This window comes from Budorcas taxicolor, chromosome 4 (genome assembly GCF_023091745.1).
Source record: "Budorcas taxicolor isolate Tak-1 chromosome 4, Takin1.1, whole genome shotgun sequence".
NCBI lineage: Eukaryota > Metazoa > Chordata > Mammalia > Artiodactyla > Bovidae > Budorcas > Budorcas taxicolor.
The window spans coordinates 99,716,186-99,735,806 of record NC_068913.1 but is presented as its reverse complement, the minus strand read 5'-3'; the positions used below and the strand labels follow the sequence as shown (position 1 = coordinate 99,735,806).

The following is a 19,621-nucleotide window of genomic DNA, read 5'->3' as shown; positions in this document are numbered from 1 at the left end:
GATGGTTGGATGGCATCACCGACTCAATGGACATCAGTTTGAGCAAGCTCTGTGAGATGATGAAGGGCAGGGAAGCCTGGTGTGCTGCAGTCCATGAGGTTGCAAAGAGTCAGACATGACTGAGCTGAGCCACTGAACAACAACAACAACAAAGGCTATTTATGATCTCCACCATAACATCATAACACCTCATTAAACTTTGGTTGTGATGATCGTAAGGTTGTTCTTCATTTTGCAGCATTATAATAGCTGTGCAAGAAGTTGATAACCTATGAACTATCCTAAAAGTTGATACACTTAAAATGTCAAAATAGCATCAAATTTTCATAATCTTTACAAGAAAATGAGGCACTGAAAATAATCTCAGGCAAATTCACCTCATGTGTATGACAGCAGCAATTTAGCACTACTTCTGCTCTCATTTCTGAGGAGTGAATCTGTTGGCTCTTGGCGGGATTTGATTTGCTTTTCTATGAAACTACCCTGTTACATTTTATCTCCACCAGGGTTGGCAGGTGAGGTTACCAGAACCTCGGGCTGCAAGAGGCTTCAGCGCTGTTGCCATCATGGATGAGAAACCACCAACCCTCTAACAAAGAGCACAGCAGAGTTCCACACTAGGCTATAGAAGCCCTGGATTATGGGGGCTGAACAGTTTCTCAGGGAGGTGGCAACAGGTAAGGCATGACCCTGGGCATGTCAAAGTTCATGAGAACTTTTGACAACTTGTGGTCTGTTTACCTGCTCCCCTCCCCCCACCAATGTGGCCCCTTCTACTTTCATATTGCCTTTTGATCATAGCCTCTGCTCTCCAGTTCCTCCATAATGTTCATGAATTTTATGTTGAAATGCTGGAGATGAATTATAGCTGAGAACCCAGCGTGTGTGTATTTCATGTCTGTTCCTCTGTTCTCACTCCTGAGTACCTGAGTGCCCTTGACCAGAGAAAAGCTGCCTTTAATTGGACCTGAAAACTTTCTAGCAGGTAGCATTCAGGTTGGTCACGTTTAAATAAAGCATGGACACGCACTAACAGGCAGCGGCTGCGAGGCAGTGATGTGTGTTTCCCATCAGTGTGTATGAGGTTTAGTGGCAGGACAACTTAACTGCAACATGAGCTGGTTCTGGTTGTTAAGACACAGACTTATCATTAAAGAATAAAAGTGGCCAAGGGACTTCCCTGGTGGTCCAGTGGCTAAGACTCTGGGCTTCCAATGCAGGGGCTGTGGGTTTGATCCCTGGTTTGGGAACTGAGATCCTACATGCTATGGGTAGCACTGCCCCCAAAATGGATAAATACATAAAGGTGGAAATATTTTTAAAAATATATTAGAGGAGAAAAAAAAAAAAGGATAAAGGTGGCCAAGAATGTGTGTTCTGGAGTTCATAGTCTGGATACACCATGCCCTGGGAAGTTAAACAAAGAACTTATATTTGAAAGTCTAAGCTCAAAGGAACATAAAAATGTACCATCCAAGGAGGGTGGGAGAGCAGATATGGAGAGAAAGTGATGGGGGGGGGGTGGAAAAAGAGCTGGGCTTCCCAGGACTACAAGGAGAGGGGCTGATGGGCCCCACATGTCGAGGGAGCTCTTAGGGTGTGGTGAGATCTTAGGAGTTGGCACTGGGTGAAGGTACTCGCAGGAGGAGATCTGGAGAATACCAGAACCACGGGCTCGGAATGGAACTCAGGGTTTCAGACAAGGTGCATCGCCATGGTAACCATGATAACCATGGTAACCAGGGGCCCTTCCCTTCCCTAAATTTCCAGGATGGTGTAAACCTCAGGATTCTTGAACTTAATCCAAAGACTGGGAGTGAGGACTCCCACTCCTAATGACTGATATTTGATTTCCCACAGATTCTAGTAGGTGGGAACAATTCTAGATTCAATTTATTTTGCATAAACAAATGGGACATTTCCTGCACTCCAGGATCACGTCTGCAGAAGTGGCAATGATTTAGGCTCTGTATTCCCAACATTCACAGAAAACCCATCACAAACAGGAAAAGAACATGACCTAATGTGAATGCAGGTCAACTCCTGTCCATCCTGACTTCTCAAAGTTCTCGAAGGGATTAGAGTAAGTTATAGGACAAGTCCATGTACTGCAAGCTTATAAAACATGGGCTCTTTGAGTGGACTTGCTTTGAAGGCTCAGCACAAGAATATTCAAAATTGTATCTCAACATCAAAGCAAGTTTTCCCTTGAAATATACATATTTTACAGTATTCTGTGTAGCGCTTTTCTGTGCCTCTTAGCTAGAAGAACTGAGTGTCAGAGCTTTGACTAGGAGCCTGGGGGAAAGCCACTCCCAAAATCTACACTGAATATTCTACTTTTAGAACCCATGCCTATTCTTAGAGGTGTAGAAAGTGTGTGGGGGGTGCTGGGGGGTGGGGCTTGTCTTCAGCTGACACTGTCAGAGAACAGTTTTGGTGAAACTTAGTGTTAAAATATCCAACATCCTTTTTGTCTGACTGTGTAATGTTCAGTTGCGGCTTCCCCCTCCCCTTCTATCCCTTCTTACCACTGGCGTTTTTTTGCCTGAAAGTCTGGCCCATAATTTCACAAAGTAGTTTCTGTCTGCAAAATCCAGGGATTCAAACTCATTTGAAACTCTTAACTTCCTAGAAGTCTTTTCAGGTTTCAGCTGAGGTTTCTTAATATCTCCTAGGGAAAAAAATAAAGTTTAAAATAAAAGGCATAAAATAGGATACAACAACTTTCTGAAGTGAGGGAAATGTTTTATATCTGGATTGGCTCAAACACAACAAAGTGTATACTTGAAGTCTGTGCATGTCAACTTGAAAGTAAGATAACTAAAAATATGTCTTAAGAGTACAATAATAATTATTATTGTAAATACAGTCCACGTCACCCAGTAGAAACATTCTGGCAGTACACTTTGTGTTCCATCAGTAAAGACTTATGAATGGAATTAAAGGCTTCCAGATACTTAACTGAAAAGTCCCCTTTATAATTACTTTCCTTTTGACAAAACTGTCCTAAAAGGCTAAAATAATAATAAACATGCAGTGCTAATAATAGTCATAATAAACACACAATGCTAAGAAAAAACTTCTAAAAAGAATGGAATGGATGATGAGGTCACTATTTAGCAGAATTTATACATAAATGTCTAAAGTTTCCTTTAAAACATTAGAATGTCCATAGATCTAGATTATAATCTATATTTCTATCACTGCTCATGTATCATGGGGCCAAGTGTAAATACTTTTGGATGTATTAGGAATATCACCATTTTCAGTATTGCTATAAAAATGCCAAAATAAATCATCTCCACAGTACCAATACGGCTGACTCAACAGATGTAGGAAGTGAGTGCCAACTCAAGACAAAATTGAATAGTGGATAATATATAACAGAAGTGTGTTTTTAACACAGAGCAAAAGTGAAACCAAGAAAGAAACATTTTCAGGTGCTGAAAGTGAAGATTCCAAGTCAGAGGAGAAGACATTGACACCAAGAGGTCAGGATGTTTGGGCCTGAGGTTTCTGGACTGAGAGGCGTGGCCAGTCCCCGTGTGCTTCATGGACAAGACCTGGGCTCTTTATTAGGTGGGAAGTTGGAAAAGGCGTGTCTGGAAATCTCAGGACTTAGTCTGGGCACAGGCTCACCTACCCCAAGGATGGAACCATGGGAAATCAGACCTTTAATTCTGGGCTGTGTGCTGGTACAGAATCTGAACTCAAACTCCTACCAAATTGCGTAGCAATCCCCACCGCAGCCAACAAAAACAAGCAAGGTAAAAGCTGTTGCAGACAAATAAGTTTTTAACCACGGTAGGGAAGTCCAAAGCTCCACCATTCAGCACCTGTCTTGAAGGGAGATTCAGAAGATGTAACAAATGCATGAATCCACACCCAAGGAATTCCAGGTGACAGAGCATTTGAGACACTGAAGTAATTAAGTTTATAACAATCACAGAGATAACAGGAGACAATTGTTATGTGGAAACATCCTCTATTCAGTCTTCCTGATGGAAAAGCCATCCAACCCATATTGGTTGAGCACCTACTATGTGCCAGACAGCACACTGAGTGTTGGGGATAGAGCAGTAAATAAAATGTCTTGACATGTGGGATTTACATTTTCATGTTGGAGACTAGACAGACAAATAACACACCAGATAATGTCAGGTGGTGATAAGGGTAACCAGGAAGGTAGATAAACAGGCAGAGTGAGGGACAGCATGACGGTCAAAGGAAGTCCTCCTAAGGAGGTGGCATCTGCACAGTGGTCTAAAGGGATAAAGGAAGGCATTCAAATACCTTGATGCCTTTGATATGGGACAAAAGCATATCAGGCAGAGAGAATGGCTTTGTATAAACACCCAGAAGCATGCTTAGCACAACTGAATTACAGTAAAGAATTCAGCATGGCTGAGGCAAGGCAAACAAAACAAGAAGAGACGGAAGGGCTGACTGAACCTTATACTCATTAAAACAAAGAAACAAAACCCCAAACATTTGTTCTCTTGATGAGACTCTTAGAGCATTGTAAAAAAAAAAAAAAAAAAGAATAGAGCATTGTGAAAAAGATCAGATGAATCTGAAAAAAAAAAGATGAAATTTAAAGAAACAGAAGCTATAATTTCCATAGAAATGATCCTCTCTATATAAAAGTTTACTTAATGTATAGTATTTGTGTCGGGGTCCCTTCTTCTAGCTTTCTCATCCATAAGTCAATTGTACCATAATGTAAACAAACCAAGTTCTATCCAATGATACAATGGAGCTATAATTCAACAGATGAATGTCTTAATGGTTTCTCAGCAACAAAACATTCTGGGTAAATATAATGTGTTTAGACTACTATTAGACTACATTGAAATGCCACTACTTTCGAGACTTGGACTCCTATAGTAAAGAGTTTCATACAGTTCTTAATATAGTTTCAAATGTCTTGATACATTAATGAAGAAGAGATATTACTTTTCAGTTATTAAAAAATCATAATTACTGGATATAATATCCTGCAACAAAGTTTCTTAAAGTGATGTTATTCAAAGTATCTAAATTAAAGTCAAACTTGAGGCAACATTAAATTATATATGTCATTGTACAGTCCACAAAAATTACCAAGTTCTTCAGTATATAAGCTAGTTATATTTACTTAAACACCTACAATGAAGCATAAATGAATTTACTGATGCATAACAGATTTTCAAGTTATTTTATGGATTGGTATCATTACCAAATACAGGAAAATATAAATGAAATATCTGGAACAATCAGAACTATATCTCAAATGAATTCAAAGTAACTTAGACTTTATTTAGAATTATACCCTTTTGCAGTGAATTAAAATAATATTTATATAAGACGTTTAAAAAATGAGCACAGAATCCAACCAAATAACGGACGCAATAGAAGCCATGTACCTAAGATAAAACGTCTGTGTGTATTTCATAACACATTATTACACAAATGAAATAAGACCTTGTACTGCAAAAAAAGGAGGAAAGAAAAAATGTTGATGATCTTATATCATAGGCACATAGTCATTTTAATAACTAGTAATAAAGTTGGAATTTGGGAGTCAGATTGTAAATATTTTTAAAAATAAAAATCCCTAGTTCTATAACCACTTTTTCTATAGCTGTAAGATTACTTGTTTAGCAAGGCAACTAAGTCGCTCTATGGTCTAAAGACATGAGACTGAACACTTTGTTTTCTCTTTATTTTTGGCCGTGCTGGGTCTTCACTGCTGCATGGGCGTTTCTCTAGTTGTGGAGAGCAGGGCCAAGCTCGAGCTGTGGTCCATCTCATTGCAGCGGCTTTTCTTGCTGCAGAGCATGGGCTCTAAGACGCAAGGGCTCTGGGAGTTGTGGCATGCAGGCTCAGTAGCTGCAGCTCCTGGGCTCCAAGGCACAGGCTTAGTTGCTCTGCAGGATGTGGGATCTTCTTGGATCAGGGATTGAACTCATGTCTCCTGCATTGGCAGGCGGATTCTTTACCACTGAGCCAGGAGGGAAGCTCCTGAACACTTTTAAGTATACTTTTTTTTTTTTTAAACAGTTAAATAAAACTTTGCAACAACAACAAAATAAATGAATCAGCACTAGAGTTTGTCTCTCTTCGAAAACACACGGGAACGTATGACTTGGAAGTAGGCTTTAATTTTCACACAAAAGTTCTCAGACACCCAGAATCATTCCTTTCTTTCCCCACTCAAATGGGGCTTAAAATACATGTTTATTTTGGTAGTAGTGAGGTTTTTTTTTTAGTTAGCAAGAGTAATATATGCCTACCATGATTAAATACATATACATATATAAAATGCAAATAGCTACAAAAATCTCTGTGAAAGTTTCAATGCTGAAATATGTAACCATAAAAAGGACCAGAAACAAATTAAAGCGCAATAATCTGCTACACAATTTTAAATATTTATTTATTTTTAATAGGCTAGTTACACAATCTGTAGTGGAAAATTGCTCAGTACATTAGAAAGTATTAATATAAAACCAATGGGGCCGAAAGAAGCCATTTTTTTCCCGGACACATTTAAATCTTAAACATCTTGTCTATCTGTTCTTCTGAGAAAGGAATAATTGCAACTAGAAAAACAATCATTTCATATAATATCTATAATAATTTTCCATAGCAAAATAAGCTTTTGTAGTAGAAAGCTATCATATGAGTAAAAATATAGTAATAATGTTCATGTTATACAGGATGAAATGAATACTGTACTAAACTATTCTAACAGTAAAGTGCTATATTCTTTAGTGTCCAATCAAAGGAATAACCAGTTATTTAAACAGAGAACAGATTCTACACCATAAAGGAAAGCATATGAATGTATCTTCTAAGACAGAATTTATGAGGTACAAAAAGAATGCTTCTATCCATTGAACTCCATGCTTTGAAATGTCTTCAGCAGAGTTGAACTAATGGGTTCAGTATTTGGACACTGTATCCAGAATGTCCTAAATAAAACATATAATAACATTACCCTGAATTTCAGGGTCTTTTTAAATGGGTGAGTTTATCAGGAAGTAGTTAATTGACACTTTGAAGGAGATAAAATGTAGGGCAGATATATTCAAGATGAATAAAATCTGGATGTGTATAGTATTTGGGGAAAGGAGAGGATAAGGAAAGAATAGCTATGGCTGGCAGGAAATAGGATAAAAACCTTCAGGAAGCTTGAACACAGATTAAAGGTTTCCTCTCCTTGGAGCAAAATGTTTGAGAACTAAATTTCTGATGTGATTTCTGCCCAATCCTACATCCCACCTTGGCTAAGTGTGGTCTCTGCTTGCAATGGCTCATCCCTTAATAACAACATTTTCAAAGATGCTGTTTCACTGGTCACTTCTCAAACAAATACATCTTTCTTTTATTTCTTGCCTTTGCTATCTTTGTCCCTGTCAACTAAGGGACTTTAGATCTGGTAGCTTATAGAAGCCAGTCTTTGCTTCAATTTACCAGAAAGAGAAACCAAAATGCCCACTATCTGGTGGTTTCTTCCTCAATCATATACCTTGATGGCATTTATGACGTAACCAACCTGAAACGTGGAACATAAATACCTTTGATATTATCAATGACATAATAATGGTAAAAAAAAAAAAAGATAACATTTACTGAGCACACTATGTTTCAGGTGCTATTACAAATCTTTTCTGTGTGTGCATACGTGCTAAGTCACTTAGCCGCGTCCGACTCTTTGCGACCCTATGGACTGTAGCCCACGAGGCTCCTCTGTCAATGGGATTCTCCAGGCAAGAACCCTGGAGTGGGTTGCTGTATCTCCTCCAGAGGATCTTCCCCACCCAGAGACTGAACCCAAGTCCCCTGAGTCTCTTGCACTGGCAGGAAGATTCTTTACCACTGAGCTACCTGGAAAGCCCCATGAGAAAACCACATCAGTTGCCAAGTGTTTCCACCTACTTTAACAACGTTGTCCTTTCCAATTAAGGATAAGATGATATTAGAAAAAATTTTTTGCTGCTTACATGTTAATGTACAAACACACATATAGGTACTTACTATGTGCCAGACATCATTCTGGGTATTTTTCAATATATTAGCTCATTTAATCCTCACAATAATCTTGCGAACAGGTACTACCAGTATCTCCATTTTATGCCTGAGAGCTTTGTGATTCGCCTAAGGTCACACAACTAGACTGCACTGGAACTGGAACTTCCAATGATAATTTTGACTCAATGTTTTCTGAAATCATGAATTTCTAAGGTTACAAACTTAAAAAAAAAAAAGATCCCCAGTTTTTGCTAATCAGGACTAGTTTCTCATAAACACCTTTGAGATGAAAGATTTGGGTCTAACATTATTTATCATCAACACAAAGAAACAGTCTCTTTTTATTCTTTTCTGAATGCGTGGTCAATAAAGAAATAAGATTTCTAGAATGACTATCTTTAAGTTGAACCAAGCAATTAAGTTTTGACATAAGTTTTTGTCCATTTTTATTTCCTCTTTTGTAAATTACCAAATTATCCTTTGCCCAATTATCTTTTGAGATTTGGAAATAACTGATTAAAATATCTGAAGAAGGTTCTTGGCGCCCAGTGGAACTATTACCTCTGTTGATTTTGAATACCAGGCACCAGACTTCTAAAACGCTGAGGATTGTATTAGCTAAGAGCCCAAAGTCCACAGCGCTGTTTTTTTCCCCCTATAAAAATCACTTTGCTAAGGTACAAAACAAATGAAAGTGATATGAACTTTGTTTGTAAATGTAGATGGAAAATGACAATTTTTAAATATTTATATTCTATGATTAAAAAGCAGAAGTGTCCCTGATGCCAAGAAAATCAATAACAGCTGTTAAAAATCTTGCACCGAGAGAGGAGACAGCAATCTTTTCTACTCATTTCCTTGAACCACAGACAAAATATCCAGCTGCACTGACTCAGAGATGTTTATACGACCAAAACACAAACCGGACACCATCATGGACCCCAGGGAAGGATGCTAGAGCTTCTTACAATTCAGAAGATGGGAAACTTGGCATCTTATTTTGCATTAGAGCCCTAATGAAGATGCAGTCCCTAATTCCTTAATGAGCCTCCAAAACAGCTGCTCAAGGAGGAAACCAAATCAATTTCTAAAGTTTTTCACCTAAATGAGTTATTTGTGCCTCTAAAATGCCCCACATGCAGGTCAGAAAACAATGGGTGCTTATCCTGATTTCCCTCCTCTCTTTTACAGTCTGCACTCGCCCTACATCCAGTCCAAATGTCTCGAATCTGCCCATTCCCACAACAATGTGCCTTGTTTCAGCCCCTTAGCATTGTGTTAGGACTAACGCCAACAGCTTTCCAGCCACTGTTCTGGCTATCTGTATTGCCCTCCTTAAAGTGATTCTCTATACTGACTAGATGACAGACGCCCCTAAGATAAAACATTTAACCATTCAATGGCTCCCCACCGTTTTCTAACAGATCAAGTTTCCAGGCTCACTAGCATAGCACAAAGTGCCCTTTGGATCTACAAATACCTCCATATACCTACAGCTCTCCTGACATTTGGGTCCTTAGAAAATGCCATGCCTGCTCTTACCTCCCTGCTCAGGCATATGCTGTTCCCTTCTGAAAGAACCTCCCTCCTCTCCTGTCAGCCTGCTGACTACTCTGCAACCTTGAGGACTTAGCTGAAGGGTAACTTCCTTTTGGAAGTGTTTTCTCATCCAGTTCTCACATCCCAGGCTGAATCAGTGTCCTTCCTTAGTATTCTTCTCGTGACATTCTGGAAAAGTTAATAAATGAGTTTTCTCCTCTATTTGGTGCGAAACCTACCCTCGCATACTGTGGGGCCTCCAGCTGCCCCAATCACATGGTGTTGTAATGAACACTCTTATCTGTCTCCCTTGATAAGAGACAGAGCTCCTTGAAGTGTCCTCATCATTTCACTCCATGTAGAAGCTATCAAAGTGTCTGGCATATATGAAGTACTCAATCCATGCTTGTCGGAGGACTTGAACTAACTTCATAAAAATAAGTTATGATATGTTAAAAAAATTCACCTTATTAATTTCATCTTGGACAAACCAGATAAATCAGAGGGTAATTATTAGTATATCACAGGCTCTTCATTATACAAGAGGAGTTCTGCACTGTGGATTGTAAAAAATATCAATTTCCTCTACGGCACTTGAAATAACACTTGACCTACATACAATTTGGAGGGATATGTGTTAAGGTAAGATGTGCCTTTTGTGTAAGATAAAGACATATTTATACAGGCTACAGGTAATGTAGTCATCAACGACATTTTTAAAACACGGGATACCAAACAGTTTAGTGTGATACTGAACGAACACACAGTAAGAGTGCTCAATGACTGTCTTGTAAATTCTTCAGAGTCAAATCTTAGACTGGCTGCTTTCTTTAGTTATTCTCTTTCCTGTGAATGATAGGATTCACAGAATGGAACTTACTGAGTATATCTAAATGTGCCCCTGTCCCCAGCCAAAGTAGACTGGCTGAAGAATGAGCATCTGACTCACACTGGGCCAATCAGAGAATATCCCTGAAAAAAAAAGAGAAAAAATATATATGTATCTTTTAATCTTGGGACCAAGGGGCACCTGAGTCAATCCCTCTCTGATAGTGGGAGCTGCCAGATGTAAAACCAAATGTAAACTTTAGGAGTGACTGATGGTCATATTCCCTGCCAACTGCAGAAACTGATTTAGTCATTTATGTCATAGAGAATGAAGCCAGCATGGAGGCAAAAACAGAGATGAGAAATGGTAAGAGTCTTGGAGATGACCGAAGTCTAGGAGATGACAAGAGTCCAGTAGAAGATGAAAATCCTGGAGATGATGACTTTTGGATGTGCTGAAATGGTCCCCAGTCTGTCTGAGGTTCTTCTGCCGCTCTGCCCTCCCCAGTTTGGCTTCGTGAGATATTCCCCTCCCTTCCAATAGATCTGTGTAAGCTGGCTCAGGTTGGATTCCTGACACTTGCCAGCAAAAGAATCCTGATGGTATGAACAGATAAACAAAAAACCGATTTGCCTCAGTTTTCTCCCTCCTAATTCTTTTAGCCAGCTGGTTAGGCATAATGAAGGCATGGGCTAATTTACATGCGGTTCTGGTTCAAAGAGAGAAAGAAGGTGTTCATTTCAAACAAAGTCAGTTTCAGGCAGTACATACTAATAGAAATCTGAAGCACTCGATCACTTGTCATGGATGTAAAAAACCTGTCCTCTTCACACAAATTAACTGTGGGATTGGAATGTTTGTGGGAGAGACCAAGAAACTACAAAGGATTCCTTTCTCAGGGTTCTTTTTGCTTTGGAACCCTTGATAATGCAAGAAGTGTAAGAGAATTTGCTAATCTAGAAACGAATTTTCCTAATAAAGAAGTCTGAGCATCGAAGAATTGATGCTTTCAAATTGTGGTGCTGGAGAGGACTCTTGAGAGTCATTTGGACTGCAAGGAGATAAACCAGTCAATGCTAAAGGAAATCAAGCCTGAATATTCATTGAAGGACTGATACTGAAGCTCCAATACATTGGCCACCTGATGCAAAGAGCCAACTCATTCGAAAAGACCCTGAAGCTGGTAAAGATTGAGGGCAAGAGGATAAGGGAGCGACAGAAGATGAGATGGTTGGATGGTGTCATTGACTCAATGGACATGAATCTGAGCAAACTCCGGGAGATGGTGAAGGACAGGGGAGCCTGGAATGCTACGGTCCATGGGGTGGCAAAGAGTTGGATACGACTGAGCGACTGAAGAACAGCAAAAGAAAACTTGGTGGCTATAAGGCATTGCTTCAGACGGAGCCTACAATTATGCTGGAATTCGCGTAAGTCTGGACACAAAGCATCTTTGCTGATACCAGCCTTTCAGACCTGCTCTCTCTGCTGCAGCAGGGGAACCACTTGCTAGCATACCCCACCACCACAGAGCTGCTCTTCCGCCCTCACTGTAGCTTTCCCCGCCTTTGGGGGCACAGATGTCAATGACCCGGTGGCCCCGGGATGGCTCACATCTTGGTGCTCTGACTGCCCCGAGCTCGAAGCCTCCCCTTCCAGTTGCCCTGCTCCCCAGCAGATGCCTGATTCTGGGGCACAGCCAGGCTGGTGTGCCCCGGGGCTCCCCTGTGTTTCCAGGTGCCTCTCTCTTTGGCATGCTGCCTGGAAGCACGGTCCCTCTGGACAGAGCTTGGCCCAGTCTGGCTGGCTCCCTGCTCGGCTTGTGTGTCTTTGACAGGCTGCTGGACGGGGGACGTGCCATCCTGCTCTGGGGGATCCGAAGAAGTCTCTCCCGTCTGAGACCTACCTCTTCTATGATCCTCTTTTATTCTCCTCGGATGCTCATGGGTAGCAGAGCCCTCCGATGCTGACTCCACAGAGACCTCCTCACTCGGAGGGGGTCTCCGATGAGGGGGTTGACCTTCTGGAGTTGCTTGATCACCGCTGAGGGTAGCTGCATTTTCTTGAGATAATCCTCCAGAATCCTTTCTTTTCAAAGCCGGTCCTTTCTTCGACCTGTCTCCCTTCTGAACCAGGTCATCTGCAGGGAGGTTGGCATGGACCTTTTTCCTGGAATGATGTACGTTTCCCCTTTTCTCCTCCTGGACCTGGGCATCTTTAGGCACTGGTTCAGTGTCGGGTGGTTCAGGAATGTCTGGTGTTCGGACTTTTCCTCTCCGATTCCCTTGAGGGCTCCGGGGAGGGCTGGGGTTGGGGTGGATGGGGGCCTTGAGGGGGGTTGGCTTCCTCTGGGATTCTGGCTGCAATGCTGTGTGGTGACCTCCAGGTGGCGTCCTTTTCAGGTGTGTAGGCCCTTTAGCTATCTCTCTGTGGCCAGGAAGTTTTTTTTTCCTAGCTCCTGTGGGCTGTCCTGGCTCGTGGTTTTGGGGTGAGGCATGCATATCTGAAATCTTGCTGGAGGAGTGGCCTGCCTTGGGAGTCTGCCTTTCCTTGGCAGACCTCGAATCAGAAGGATCCATGTTCTGAGGCAGCTGTTCTGAGAAAGGAGTGGAAATTCGGGGGAGCTTGATTAACTGGGTCTCCCCTTCCTGGGGTGGGTGGGGGGCAGCTAATGGCTCTTGCACCGGAGGACTGATAAGAGGGAGTTTCACCTCCCGGACTTTCTCTTCCTGGACTTGCGGGTGGCCGGGGCCCTGATGGGGGCTGGGGTTGGGTGGCTGTTTGGAACGGGGGGAGCTGATGAGAGGAAGTTTACTGGGGTCTTCGTCCTGAGCTACCTGGGGCCTGGGAGAGGGAGTCACGGTTTGATCTGAGGCTGTTCCGAGGGCCTCCTCCCTGCTGGGTGACAGGAGTTTGGGCGTGGGCCTCCGACTCTGGAACGGAGCGAGGACCCGGGGCTGGGGCAGCCTGGTGGGAGCCAGCCGGCTTCTGGGAGGCAGAGTCACGGGTTCCCCCCTGTCCTGGGTCTGTGGGGTATCTGTTGAGTCCTGGAGATGTGGCATTTCTGGGTAAGGAGTGTCGACCCGGGCAACTTCCGCTTTGGGGACGCCCTCCTCGGGAGGTTGTTGAGAGCCTCCTGGAGGTGGTCCAGGCCTAACCTCGTCAGGGCTAGAGGGATCTCTGGGAGGATCATGATGGGAACTGCTGGCTTGCAGGCTGGCTGACCTGGTTTCCCCCTCCTGGATTCCCTGGGGGCTGAAGGATGCAGGGTCAGATCCTTGTGGAAGTTCAGAGCAGGGAGGGCTGCTGGGGGTTACCCTGGCCTCGCCTGATTCTTCATCCTGATCCAGCTGAGGGCCCTGGGCTGGTGGTGGGTCAGGATGCTGAAGAGGCCCTTGGGAAGGGGTGGTGGCAGGCTGCCCCTCTTCACGGGCTTTCATCTCAGATGTCTGGGCCTCATTCTCAGGTGGATTTGTGGTTGCTGTTTTTGAAGAAAGAGCTGATTGTTGAGCATCGCCTTCCATCTGGGCTGGGGATAAGTCTTGGGCCTTCTGGAGAAGACCAGGCGCTGATGGGCTGGGCTCTGCAGGAGGCTGAGCGCTGACCTGGCTCTCGGGAGAAAGCCTCTTTTGAGGGGCTGCTCCCTCCTGAGTCAGCTCCTGGTTCTGGGAGGGAGCCAGGCTCTGATTTTCAGGGACCTTTGTGGGGATCTGCATTCCAGAGAGATGCTCTGTTACCTGGCCATCCGCTTGCAGTTTCGCCAAGCGCCTTGGGGATGGAACGAGGTGTGCGGGCACCCCAGAGGCAGTCTTCTTGCTAGAGGGAGCTCCTGTTTTAACATAAAGAGAAGTTAGCTAAAAAACATCTTAACAAATGCAACAATGTAACTTTAGAAATTAATAACCAAAAATATCTTTCCTTTTTTTGTTGATGCACATAGGACCTTGAAAAAGAATAAAATTACACATATAGAAGAATTTAACAATCCTTTCTCCTTGGTATACTAAGTGCGTAGAATTATCTTATTTAATGGAATCAGGGCAATTTTGGGGCTTCTCATGTGGTGCTAGTGGTAAAGAACCTGCCTGCTAATGCAGGAGACATAAGAGACGTGAGTTCAATTCATGGGTTGGGAAGATCCCCTGGAGGAGGAAATGGCAGCTCACTCCAGCACTCTTGCCTGGAAAATCCCATGGATAGAGGAGCCTGGAGAGCGACAGTCCATGGGGTCGCAAAGAGTCAGACACGACTGAAACGACTGAGCACGCAGAGTAATTTTTAGTCAAATGAAAGCATAAACTTTTATAAATAAACATGAAGAGGCTTCTTCACAGAACCGATTTATATTCAGATCTGAGAAGGGGCCAGAATATTTTCTAAATGAATGACCTTTTCATTTCACCAGCTTAGAGGTCAATGCTGCTTTCACAGTAGAAACTAGAGGATGGGCAGCTAAGCCAGACCAAGTCTGATCGGTTTCCTTGTTCAGTGGCCTGTTTCCTTGTCCCACATAGAAATTGTGAGCTCTGTAAGGAGTACCTAGCAAGGTGCAGAAGCTCAGCAGGCACTCAGTAAGTGAGTGATGAATGGAAGGAGGAAAGAAAGGGTTCAATGGGATCTCACAAGACACCTTGGCTCAGGGACGTTGCACCTGAGGCTCCACTATCCAAGCTGCTACCCATCCCCACTCCACCCCCCACCTGCCCAGGGCAACCTCTTCCCTCCAGATCCACCCTGGCTTCAAAAGTGACTCTCAGAGACCAACATCTGTGCCGATGTTGCAGAGGGGGGTTGCCTTCTTCAGTCACCTGCGTGAGAGTACACGTGAGTCCAGTCTCCTGGACACAATCACCTCAGCAGGCACTCGTTCAGGATAGAACCCCTGGTGTATTCTGGTGGCCCATGGATCACTGTAACCCAGCCCTTAGGACATGGCTCTGAAAGGTTAGTGGCCAGAGGTGGCACACCAGTCTGGAACAGCCTTCAAGAAACCAGCCTCAGCTGACCTTGAGGGAGACTGGCTACTCAGAGGCCAAACCAAATCAGACCTCTGAGGGGGGCCCAGAGTGGCCCACCTCCAGGAGCCAGCTGGGCTCCTGGCCACCAGCCCCTCTCCTCCCACAGTGCAGGAGGCATTCGACCACTCCTGGTTCTCTCTGAACCTCCTAGTCTGGTGTGCACCCCGTGCTTCCAGTCAAGTGAGAGGTAACCAGGGACAGGAAGGAGAGGGGGAACAAGGAAAATTTTGCCACGTGTTGGGTTTTCTGAGGGGCTGCCCTGTTCATCGTTCTTAACATCCTAGTTTATAATGGTTATAAATTAAAATATGAACTTAGTCAAGAAATAAGGTTAAAATAAAATATAAGAACAGTAAAAAAACATCTAGAATAGGCAGGTTCATAGAGACAGTAAGGAGATTAGAGGTTGCCAGGGCCTAGGGGTGGGGTGTTGGTTATTGTTGAACAGGTATAGAGTTTCTGTTTGGGGTGATGAAAAATACTTAAAATAGGCAGTAGTTATGGTTTACAACATTGTGAATATAAATAATACCTTTAAGGCGTACACTTAAAATGGTTAAAATGGCAAATTTCATGTTGTTTTTTAAACCACAATAAAAAGTATTTTAAAATACAGAAAATTCTAAGAATGGTGAAATCCAATGCTGAAAGTTCTTTGAGCCCCCCTGGTTTCCAATAATCAGATACACAAGGATTTTTCTGCCCCACTTTCACAATTTAACCATTCATATAACTTGGCAAATGATACCAGGCCCCTCATTAGAGATAAAGGCACCACTTTATGGACTAGTAAATTGCTCAGTTTTCCCCTTGCTAGACTCATCATTGCCATCATTTTTCTCTATCATTAGTCAGAATTCTGAATAATGATTTTCAAATAAAATGTTGTTTTATGACCTCTGTAGTGAGAACTCAGGGTGGTGGTTGGATCAGCTTTTTAAAAGCTTTACTGGAAGTACTGACAATTCCAGAAATCACTTGTAAAGAGACAAATGGAGAGAAAAGACATCACATATACTGGGTTGTGAATATAGTGAGTTTTCCTTTATTTTATAGACATTATATTGTTTACTCAGGATTTTTTTTAACCATCTTGGTTTAGAAATTAATATTACCTGCACTGTTGTTGGGGGGAGGAAGGCAATTCTGTACCTTAATTGATATAGGATGGCATCATCGACTCAATGGACATGCGTTTGAGCAAACTCCAGGAATAGCAAAGGACAGGGAAGGCTGGTGTGCTCAGTCTATGGGGTCGGGAAGAGCTGGACACGATGGAGAGACGAAACAACTAAAAAACTTGAGGGTTTACAATCACTCTGTGCCCAAAGTTATTATTTTATATTTACATGTATTAAATGAAAATTTAATTAGTCTCTCCTCCAGTGAAGGTTTGCACTTGTGGGTCCAGGCTGATGGGCTGCTACACTCAGAACTGATAAACAGTGGGCTTACTTTCTTCACTGCATCCCACTCTCATCATTAAGTGTAGAATTTAAAATTGCATTCTCAAGTACAAATTAGCAACATGAAATTCCTGAAGATACAGCTATGTATTAGCAATCCAAATGTGTGGCAATCGTTTTCTGTCTGCATTGACACAGGATCACTGCTTCTATGAAAACACCATTGGCCATCAGATTTTTGTCTGCAGTGAAGCTGACCGCATAGATGGACAGTTCAGGCCCACTGTGGAAAACCTCAGCTCTGGAAGAACATATTTTAACATGTTCCAGAATATTATATATCGTTTTTGTTTTTTTTTTTTTTTGCTTCTTAGAAATGGGAGTTCTAATCAAATTAATGATTATTGGTGAAAGTTTGAATGCAAAACTGAGATTTCCTCTTTCCAGTCCAATTTCTTAATTGCTAAGGCAAAACTGGCATCATAGAATCTTAAATATTTTTAATTTCAATTTCTTACCTTTGACAGCTCAATTATACATGAACGTGATCCCACCACACTAAAATTATGGAGTTTTGCTTTTCAGGATCCCATTTACATGCATGAAAGTAATGAAAGTCTTTATATAGACATACCTAAACCACAGAACTTTAACTCAGACTGACCCAGCTCAGAAAGGAGGCCGAGAATTCTGAGCCAGCCGAGCCTGTGGCAGTGACCCTTCTGCGGCTCTGGACCTTTCTCAGGGAGTCACAAGGGTCACCTTAAGGTGATTATGGCTAGGCCTTGCTCTCCCGCCGGGAACCTGTTACCATCTGCTCCACGCTCCCTGGCGTGTACCTCACCACCCGGAGACTCAGAGGGGCCGCTGGCTCTACTCTCGGGCCACTAGAGACAATGTATAAGCTTCTTAAGGAGGACTATGTTAATTAGAATTTTTAAATACTTGAATAATATCTGGCCTCCACAAAATCACTTTATGTGCAAATTTACCCTTAAACCATCAGCTGAAAAAAGTACCTTCTTCCACAGATGAACTGCATAAATCAAATAGAGTGTTTGGCTTTTAAAGAAAATATATCAGTTTCCAAATAGTAAGCCTGTCAGAAAAACTGGGTTCTATCAAGGCCAATGATTTGATATAGTGAGTACAAACCCTCCCATCTAATATTAAAAGCTGGGACTCTATTAGTCAATAACTGGATGGCCCAATTTCAGGTATTAAATGTATCTGAGAGTAAGAACACTTTTACAAATTCCATAAGTCATACTTTTCATTAAATCAGACAGGTCTAACCTAATTCGTCCAAATAAATGAAGTTTCATAAAACCGTTTAAAACAGAAGTCTATTTCCTTATGCACACATTATCTGGTCTATTAATTTGCCAAATGGCACACTGCAATCAACAGTCAGTGTTCCTGATGGCTGCAGAGAAGATGAGCTGTGTTGGCGGGGGTGGGGGTGGGGGTTGGCGGGGGTGGCCACATCCCATCGCCTGGGGTGCTAAGTCCTGCTCGGCAGTCACAGTTTAGAGGTGCCCTTGGTGCTGCTATGTCTCAGTTTCTCGGAACTGCTCAGGCTCAGGGGACTGACTCATGGTTCTCCCAACCCACGAGGGGCTGATTTAACAGCCAGAAACACCAACTTATTAATTTACAATGGGAGATGGGCCTGGTGCAGGGACGGGGCAGGGTGCTCTCACCTAGGGGACAGCCCCATAGGGACATGTCCACGCAGGGGACCAAATTAAACATCAGAGGTTGCTGGGATGGCTAGCAAAGATTTAAAGCAAAGGGAGCCATATTTCCTCAAGAGAAACGTACATGGAGCTTCCATGGAAGCCTCATGAGATAACACCGTACAACTGGACAGGCAAAGCTTTCTAAAGGACAGAGCCTGACGCAGAGGCGGCAGCCAGGCAGGGTGGACACTGCCCACCCCTCATTGGATGTGCCCCTCCACAGACTGAGTGAAACCTTTCTTCCTCCAGGGGTGCCCATTTCCTCAGCGTGCACTTTCTTCTGGTATTTTCCACCACTCATCTCCTATGAGACACACCTGGGAGGAAAACGCTGGTCATTTTTTGTTGGGTGCCACCATTTTCAAACCAATCTCATTCTAGAATTCCAAGGGCACCTCCCCTCGAGAAAGCGTGTGGAGTTGCAAAACAACACAGTTAGTTTGAACTTTGGCAAAAACCGTGACCTGACCTGCTGCTGGCTGGCCAGGACGCAACCCAGCCAGCAAGATCCTACTGGGCAGGGTCACAAAGGCCAAACCACACGACAGACCGCCTGAGCATTCATAAGCACGAATGCAGGTCAGTCCATCGAAGAACTTCTTTCACGAGGGCATTCTTTGATGATGACAGTAAAATACATGTAACCGAAAATTTGCCATCTTCACCATTTTTAAACGGGTGGTCCAATAGCATTAAGCACACTCACACCATTCTCCAGCCGATCCCCAGAACTCTTTCCATCTTGCAAAACTGAAACTCTGACACCATTACACAACACTCCATTCCTCTCTCTCTTCCAGCCCCTGGCAACCACTCTCCTTCTTTCTGTCTCTATGATTTGTCTAGCCTGGGTACCTCATATAATTGGAATCATGCAGTATATGTGTTTTTGTGGCTGGCTTATTTAACTTAACAGAAGGTCCTCAAGGTTTATCCATGCTGAAGCAAGTGTCAGAATTTCCTTCCTTTTTAGGCCGAATCATATTCTGTTGCATGTACAAACTGTATATTGTTTATGCATTCATCCACCAATGAATGCTTGGGTCACCTCCACTTTTTGGCTATTGT

The 19,621-nt window shown here is 42.9% G+C and overlaps 1 protein-coding gene across 1 annotated transcript in view; it reads right to left on the bottom strand.

Moving 5' to 3' along the window:
• LRGUK (leucine rich repeats and guanylate kinase domain containing) overlaps positions 1–19,621 on the bottom strand; it is a 109,075-nt gene that overhangs the window by 21,242 nt on the left and 68,212 nt on the right. Inside the window, exon 16 of the mRNA XM_052639044.1 lies at positions 2,532–2,674. Within this exon, the coding sequence (XP_052495004.1) occupies positions 2,532–2,674 (143 nt within the window). The remainder of the gene's footprint in view (positions 1–2,531; positions 2,675–19,621) is intronic.